Source organism: Lotus japonicus, chromosome 4 (assembly GCF_012489685.1).
Source record: "Lotus japonicus ecotype B-129 chromosome 4, LjGifu_v1.2".
Taxonomy (NCBI): domain Eukaryota; kingdom Viridiplantae; phylum Streptophyta; class Magnoliopsida; order Fabales; family Fabaceae; genus Lotus; species Lotus japonicus.
Window position 1 is genome coordinate 68,994,444 of NC_080044.1, and position 8,585 is coordinate 69,003,028.

Here is an 8,585-nt window from a genome sequence, read left to right on the forward strand (position 1 = left end):
ACATTTATGGTGACCTCATCAATGACTACATACACAATGACCTACTAACATATGATTGAATTAGTATATTTAATAAATTACGTAATCAAGATTCTATGCGGAACATCAGAAGTGTTCACACTTGGCTTCCCTAAATATTTTGATAAGCTACCTACTACTACTATTGACATGAGTTATGAATTATGATACATCCACATCTCTCACTTCTTTTCCACCTTTATTTTCTATCTACTTCTCTTCTCTATTAATCAAATCATTTATCACATCTTTATTTTCTGTTTCTCTCTCTTTTCTTCCTATCTCCCTTCTCCTCCACCTCTTTTTACCTCTACTTTGATGTGTGAACTATACCCAAAAACTAATTCCACAGTTATTTTTTAATGCAATCGTACCGCAAATAACACCTAAGTGTGTGTTTGGATATAAATTAGGTGCAATGTGAACAGATTTTCATAAGAAACATTCCGTTCACTTTATTTTGAAATGTGTGCTAACTTTTATATGCACCGGTGCCCACGGATATCTAGACATGGTCTGATACACCACATTAGATTGAACCGTACTTTAAAGATTCCCAGTTAAAGGGCTGGGTCATATAAACTCTAGGCAAGCTTTTGAAGAACAAGGCCACGCAGACACATACAGCCGCTATGGTCACCATAGAGAGCATGACTGGTCTATAAACCAGTGCTGGTCTCATGCCACCATAAGCCTGCTTGTGCTTGCATAGTCCACATTGAAGTGGCACTGTTGTTGTTTCAATCTTCACAGTCTGCAAACTTGAAACTTTGGATGTACCATGCCTTTCTGATTGTTTTTGCTTTGTGTAACTGTCTACAAGGGTGCCAGGGATATCAAGCACACATTGCCTTCCACCTTTTTTGCTGGTCTTCTTCTGGACAAGTTGAATGTAAGTGTAATGGCCCCGAAGGGATGCGTAGTCGTTTGGTGTCAAACCTGTGTTGTCCCGGGCACTTTCCCATGCTTCGATTCCAACCTGAGCATGCAGACATAGAGGTGAAAATGTGTGGTAAGTTCTGTCATCAGTAACTCAATCACAAATCAATGTAATATGATGAAAAGTGTGTTAAATTTTCAGCATAAGTGCTCCCTCAATAAGGTGGTAATGCATAGGGAAAATCTGGTGCTATAAAACCCCCGCTATGCGTGAGGTCTACGAAGCGTCCAGATCCACTTTGGGGATCTAATGTAGACATTCTTACTTGATTTTTTGCAAGAGGCTGATTAGACGGCTCGAACCTCTGACCGCATAGTCACATGGCAGCAACCTTACCGTTGTGTCAAGGCTCACCCTCTTAAGGTGGTAATGCATAAAGCCTTAAAATACATAAAGCATACAGATACGAAAGAAATTACCATTCCCGGATCGTCAGTTAATGCATCCAGCACATTTTCCGAGCCGCTCATACTTGCTGCAACATGAAGAGGAGTCAACCCACCAGGTCCAACAGCATCAGGTCTAAATAAGAATCTGGCGAGGGACTTGTCAACTTGCTTCACTTTACTGTCTGTGCCATCTGAAGTATTAACCGGCACAAATTTTAACAGTAGTTCCACCATAGGCCTACAATTTCTCTTTACAGCACTGTGTAGAAGACTCATGTCTAACAATGCAACCTCAATTGTGGCATGCTCTCCAGCATCAACAACACCACCCTCAAACAAAATGTCCAAGAGTTTTTTCATCACAGCACACCAACCATGGTCCATGGAGAAGTCAACAAGCCACATGAATCGATTGAAACAGAAGAGATCATGGATAGGTGACACAGGACCTAGCCGAATATTGACATGACGTCTGTGAAGGAGCCAGCCCATTTCTTGTATGAAATCCAAAGCTCGAGTCTTTTCTTCCGACTGCTGGTTGGTTATCTGGATAACATCAGTGGCCTCACCTGCCTCAATCACGGTCTCTAACTTGCAGATTTCAGAACAAACTTCTTGCTCTGCAACTATAAATGGAAAGGAACAGCAGCCGAGACCGTGATCTTCCACCTGAGAGTAAAAATCATAAAAAATTAGCTCAGAAGCTAGCAAACTGGAATAAGCCATCGTGCAGAAAAAGCCATTCCAAATATACTGCTTTATCTGAGGAGTATTTAACAAAGAACATCACAGCAGCAAGCCTCAGAGCTTTTCAAAATAAATGAACACATAATAAACATATTTAACTTTACTAAAAAGAAAATTCCCAAAAGGAAAAAAATTAGAAGCATGATTGGATGATCCCACCTCAATAAACCCCCTCCCAGATACATTTGGTATATAGCAAGAGAAGCTAAGACGCTGAATGGCTGCATTGGCTACATCAGCTCCATCATTTAAATCATGACAACTATCTTGTACCAGATACGTCCCTTCAAGTGCACAGAGCAACCTGGAAACCATGAGCTACAGATTGATATCTGCCAGTTTGAAATGCTTTATTGTATCTAGAAACTTTCAAATCAACAAATTTGAATATCATCCGACGTGAAGAGAATTACCTCGTGCTAGACCGCAAAAGGTTAAATCCTTTCACAATAAATTGAGAGCTTGCACTTGCAGGAACAGCAAGTGGCTTAATGCATGAAATCCTACAATCTTGTGGACTTTTGAGACGCAAGGGCACATCTAAGACTACCTGACCTGTAGGAAAGATACATGAAATTGAAAACCAGTTTCTAGTAAACAAATTCAAACTATAGAAGCTGTCACGAACCAATTATCCCAAAATCTTAAGCAATTGGGTAAAGGAAAAATTACATTCATAAAAGAGGAATGCTCATACAACACACTCAGTGAGGGGGAACAAACCATTATACAGAAAAGCCACAGAATGCTGCACCCTTGTATATACCCATCCTGTTGTCCAAAAAGGATCATTTGATGCAGCAATAAGCTTTTTCAAGCTCAATCCTAGATTAGAGCAGAGCTGCAATAAAAAATTAGTAATAAGCAAGAACATTTAGATTTTTCCTTTTTAAATGGCGTCACTCGAAAACCTGCATTTACAGCATCATAGTGTTCAACTAAACAATACCTCCTCCCATGTAGATTTTTCTAGACGAAGATAAATTGTTAATATGATACATCCAGGCCTTATATAGCTCTCTATCTCTGTTGGACTGTGGGATAACCAATTGAGGATCTGGAACACAAAAGAAGATGCAAATCAAACCTAGCACAAAGAGACAGTGCAGTAAAATTGCCTATAGCGATTTCAAGGCACTGAAAGTACCTGTGATCGGAGAACAAGGGGAAAATCACTTGGATCCTTGCCAAATAGTTTGAAAACTATTCGATCTGTGCGACTCTGTAAACATTAAACAAATAAATAATGTCAATAAATGCAGAGCTACACACAACTGGAAAGCTAGATAAACCTGAAATAGGTCTGGGCAAAATAGATTCACGAATCACAATTCATTACCAGCAAAAGTATCTAAGCAGTCATTTACACAGCCCTAAATTTTTTAATACAAAGGTACATAGAAGCATTATTAGAAATAAGGAAATTAAGTCAAATTACATAAAAAGTATACCTGAGCTTCTCCACTGGAACTAGATGGTGATCGGGTAGAGGTTGAATCTGAATTTCTACTTGTCTGTGGTGGAGTTGACTTGAGAGAGTCACTTCGCAACCATGAAGGAAGATATGTGGACCCAATCTCCGAAGCTACAGGAGGATGAGTCTTCTTCTCAACACCATTCTGCGCATCATCATATACATTATTCAGGTCAATGTTATTTAAGCTGTTCCTTCCAGCTGTCGTTTGTGCTGCAATTAATTCAGATGGAAGGCTGTCTCTTGATAGAAGTAAATTCGAGGGATGTGGTCCTGAAGGAGGTTTAATATTTCTCACTCCACCATCGCCCAGAGGTATACATTTTTGCCCTATACCATACGCAGGTAAGGTCTCACAATGCGCAGCAGAATTTGGAGGGTCCTGATGGATGAAGTCATTATCTGTCTTGATGGAAGAACCAGAAGGCCTGGAAGTTTCAAGACCACTTGAATTAAGGATAGGCACATTGTGCTCAAGTCTAGGTGTCCCAGCATTTACCAAACCTTGAGATCCCTCTAATATGGAGGCTAGACTTCTTCCATTAATTGTACCAGCCAGACTTGCCAGGTTCCTCAGTAGATGAGAGAGAATATCATTGTTCCTTGTATGATCTGAGCTATTTGCTGCAATTTATAGAAGGCATAATCTGTGGAGTCAAATGAATATGCCAATGATGATGTCCAGAATGAAGGAGGAAAGACACAAAAGTTCTACAGCAGAGACATTAATATAAGCTCAAAACACAGGGAACTTTCTTCTATTATAAGAAATGTTTCAGTAGAACAAGCTTTGGAGATCGCAATAGGACTGCTCAAAAGGCGAAATAAGGTACATGTATATGAAGAAAATAATAACATTGACAATACACTCAGAAAAGACCATTAAAAATATAATATGAAATCGTTCATGTGACCCAACAGCTTAAGCTTATAAGAGAGTGACACAATAGAGAATCATTGCCATACATTTTGATCAATATCTTCATGCCATTCACAATTTTGGAGAATCAATTTCAATCAGGCTGGTTCCTGATAAGATTTCAAAGCTTAAGTGGCTAAGCCCCCTTGCCCACTAATTTTCCTATTTAGGCGAATGGAGGTCTAAAGTAGAGCACCTAGGTTCTAATTTCTAATACCGGTGAGCAGAAAGGTCAAGCTATATGTTCGAAGCTTAACCACCTCAGTTCTAACTTCTAACTTCTAGGTCAAGTTAAACATTTGCAATATTACCTATTGGAGTATAGGTGAAGCTTACCGAAGGAGACAAAATACAGTCATCTAGTCATCAAGCTACTGAGTAAATGAATTATTTAAATCATGCGCACCTTTGCAATGCTATGCCATATTACCAACGACCATAAAACTACAAAGAACTACACACTCAAGCCACTCATCTTAATTCCAAGATACCATATGTCCAAATTATCTAAATTAGCATCAACACTGATTACACCTACCTTATTAGGAGTTTACTTCTAAAAGACTAACCAAACAGACCGATAAGTTGCTTACGTTGATCATTAGTTCACTTTAATACCATAGTGGCCAAATAAATAAAATTATGTATAATTCCAAGCTGAGAAACTTCTGATGCTATAAATACTCACAATGCATATTGGAAAGTATCCTTATCAGACTTGTTAACAGATAGCTACTGCCCCTTTCATCGTTTAGAGCCTCTCCATTAACTTCAGCATCAGGATGAGTTTTCCTCCTCCTCCTTCTATTATGGCCAGCCAGACGCCTACGACAACTTCTTTTCCCTTCATCAAACTCTTGAAGAACATGAAACCTGCCATAAATTTAACAAGTTGAATCCAACTAGAATAAGAAAGTAAATGCTGTGAAATTTTAATTTGATCACAGTGCAAGGACTTAAAACCACAAGAAATAGAGTCTCTTTCTTTTCTTATTAATTTGATTATCATATCACAGATATGAAAAATGTGTACCCCAAAGAAATGATCATTTATATAACCTAACTGACCTGCTACACTGTTGGCAGAAACGCTGCATAACATTTCCCACTAATGCCATGGTGGCCTTAGAATGCCCTTCACAAACCTTGTGCCGGCGGTGGTAATCCTTAGCACTGCTAAGATCAGCCCTACAATCTTGAACTTGACACACAGCACGGTTAAAGGTGGTGGCGGTAGCGGTAGTCTCAATTACCCTTGTCTTCTTTCCAATTTTTTCCTCCCCTTCTACCATGACAGGGTAAACTTGACCTCCAAGGTTCAAATTAAGAGAACCATTTCCATCATTGCCTTCATCCCCTTCACCTTCACCTCTAACAGTAACACCCCTCCTCCTTTTCTCCAACTCTCTCTTTCCCTCTCCTGAGTTGACAGAAGCAGACAAATTGGAAGACAAATTAGCAGTTTTTGCTGGAAATTCAGGAGCAGGTGGGAAAAACTGGCCACCCCTACAATCTGATGGCACTGAATTGAGAGGCTGAGCAGTGAAAAGATCACCATCCCATTTCCAGTCATTCAAATCCCATTCCAAACTCCTCTTCCCATTGCCAACACCCTTCATTTCTGGTCCATACAAAAATGGATTCTTTCCTCCAAATTCAGCCTCCATGAATCAAAATCCAACCAAATCAGCAATACCCATTTGAGAAAACTAGCTGAAACACACTCCAATTCCAATCCCACCTGAAGAAAAAAAAAATCAAACTTACAATTCAACACAAAAAACCAGCAGCCTAGAAAATAAAAATGGAAACTTGATTAAGCATTTTCTAACAAGCATGAAACTTTACATGAAAAAATGGAAGAGAAGAAGAATTTGATGAGGAAGTAGGAAAAAAAACACAAAAGGGTGTGTGTGTCAAAAAAGACAAGATGGAAATTATTAGAAAAAGGTTAGGGAAGAGTCTGACATGATATCAAATCAAAATGCTTCTTTCTTTCTTTCTTTGTTTCTGTGCTGACTGCTAACTTCTCAAGATTCAGACTCAAGACAATGAATGACACATTGACACTATCTTAGTTTTTAGTTTGTGAGAACATTGCTATCATGTCCCATAATATTATGATGGAGATGGATTAAAAGGAATCTTCATTCTCCACTGTCCTCTGTCTACCCATTTGCTTTTTTTTTTCTTTTTTCTTTTCTCTTTACTTGAAAATCCATTTACTTGGACTAGTATGGTTGAATTGAGGTTCAATTTTGAGATGGCCTTTTGAGATTCTTTAAATTATTTTCCTCAGAAAATAAATCATTTTTTTACACTTACTCGTATCCTCTGCGAGAGACAGTTTTGTTCAAGCCAAATATATACATCATGTGTGATTAATTTTTAGGGTGGATATTTTTCCATCCACAAAACTCAAACATCATACCTTATTTATCAGAAATCAAGCATTCCCCACGTTTTATATTAGTTAGAGGAAAAAAAGTATTTTTTTCTTAAATAAGTTTCAGCTACAAATTTCAAAATTATATTTGGTTTTGCCAGATATGGCCTTTTTTTTTAATTATTTTGTCCTTTTTTGAAACCATTATTTTGTCCTTAGTATATATATAATTTTGGTTTTAGTCTTGCTTTTTTTATGGAGTCGTTAATAAGTGTCTATATTCTCTGCAACTCTCTACTACAAAATTTTAGCTTTTAATTCTTATATTAAATAATTCAAATTAATTCATAAAAAAATTGAAGTACTTGATTTTTTTTCGATGATTATTAGTTTATTTTTTAAAAAATTAATTATTAGTTTATTACTAGTACTTGATAAACTGTACTAACCAATTAATCACGGGTTACCTGGATTATTGAAGCAATTATAGTTTCAGCTCAAAGTAATTGATAGACTCAGGCAGCTTATGAAATGGAGGAATCAATTATTGCATGTGTTTAGCCTGAGAAAGGAAGTGAAAGCTACAAATCTTAATGTGAGCCCTGAGCAATTGGTAGAAACTGGAAAAAAGGGGTCTAAAAATCAAAATCCACTTGGCAAATCCCATTAAGATTTTCAGAGTTCCTTTCTCTCAAGAGGCTAAAGGTGTTCGAAATTGGGAAAACCACAATCACTGGGACCATTTGTTTGTCACTACTTTGAAAGGAAAAAAATAATTGACAGAGGGAAACATATATATTCTAAGCATCTATATGTTCAAACTTTTATCCTTCATAATTTTATCTATTAGTTGAAATATAATGTTAATTAAACATGAAAGTTACAAATTAACAGCAGCAAATCCAAATTAACCTGCTTAGAGTTCTATGGATCCTGTCCTCTCTAACACTGAAGTGTCATAAGAATTGATGTAGATCTTTCTACTGTGTTTAATTAATTCCGCAAGTGGTAGTTTCATTATCACTTAAGTGGAAAAGCTACAAAATGTAGCTTCTGAAGTTACTGTAATCAATTCTGGGGAAGCTGATGTAATTAGCTTTTAGGTTTTAGAATTGATTCTAATGGAGAATGTTATTCAAACATGCTATAACAATAGTTAGAATTGGATGCTTATGGTGCTGGCCCCTTCCCTTTAATTGTGAGCCACCAGTAGATCCAGTACACGCATTAAATGGGTTTGAATTGAACATTTTTTACCGTATGAGAAGAAACCGTAGAGCATCTCCAATGCAAGGTTGCTAGTTGAGTTGTTTAAACAATATTCTAGTGGACCCAAACTGCCACATAGGATTTAAGCAACTCAAACAGAATTCGCTCCAACCACGATTACTTATTTTACTTGTATTTGAGTCTCACTATACCTCATATATTTATATTGTTTCAAAGTCATCACACTATTCAAAATCATGAATAAAAGATAAAATATAATTTTTAATCAAAAAGTAAGAAGAAAGAAAATATACAACTCTTACTTAGATAAGCAACCGTTACTTAAATTTAAGCAACTATGTCATGTCATGTTGCTTCAGTGGTGCTCCAAAAGAAGCAACATTGTTTAAGTGGGCCAACTGGTTTAAGCAATCTCCATTGGAGATGTTTAGTCTTCAAGATTCCCCATCATCACCCGACAAAAGTCTAAAAAGTTAAGTGGT

At 37.2% G+C, this 8,585-nt stretch overlaps 1 protein-coding gene across 2 annotated transcripts; it reads right to left on the minus strand.

Annotated features, from left to right (window-relative positions):
* Positions 1-447: 447 nt before the first annotated feature.
* LOC130711002 (squamosa promoter-binding-like protein 1) lies at positions 448-6,613 on the minus strand. 2 transcript variants are annotated; one of them, XM_057560429.1, is made up of 11 exons: positions 6,456-6,613; positions 5,556-6,228; positions 5,176-5,360; positions 3,546-4,192; positions 3,242-3,316; positions 3,044-3,151; positions 2,818-2,935; positions 2,508-2,649; positions 2,254-2,398; positions 1,378-2,016; positions 448-997 (listed from the first exon to the last, which is right to left on the minus strand). In XM_057560429.1, the coding sequence occupies exons 2-11, from the start codon at positions 6,152-6,154 to the stop codon at positions 548-550; spliced, it is 3,108 nt and encodes a 1,035-aa protein (XP_057416412.1). In that variant the 5' UTR covers positions 6,155-6,228; positions 6,456-6,613; the 3' UTR covers positions 448-547. The 2 variants fall into 2 exon arrangements, with proteins under 2 accessions (XP_057416412.1, XP_057416413.1); XM_057560430.1 differs by lacking the exon at positions 6,456-6,613 and adding an exon at positions 6,336-6,447.
* Between the last annotated feature and the right edge of the window lie 1,972 nt (positions 6,614-8,585).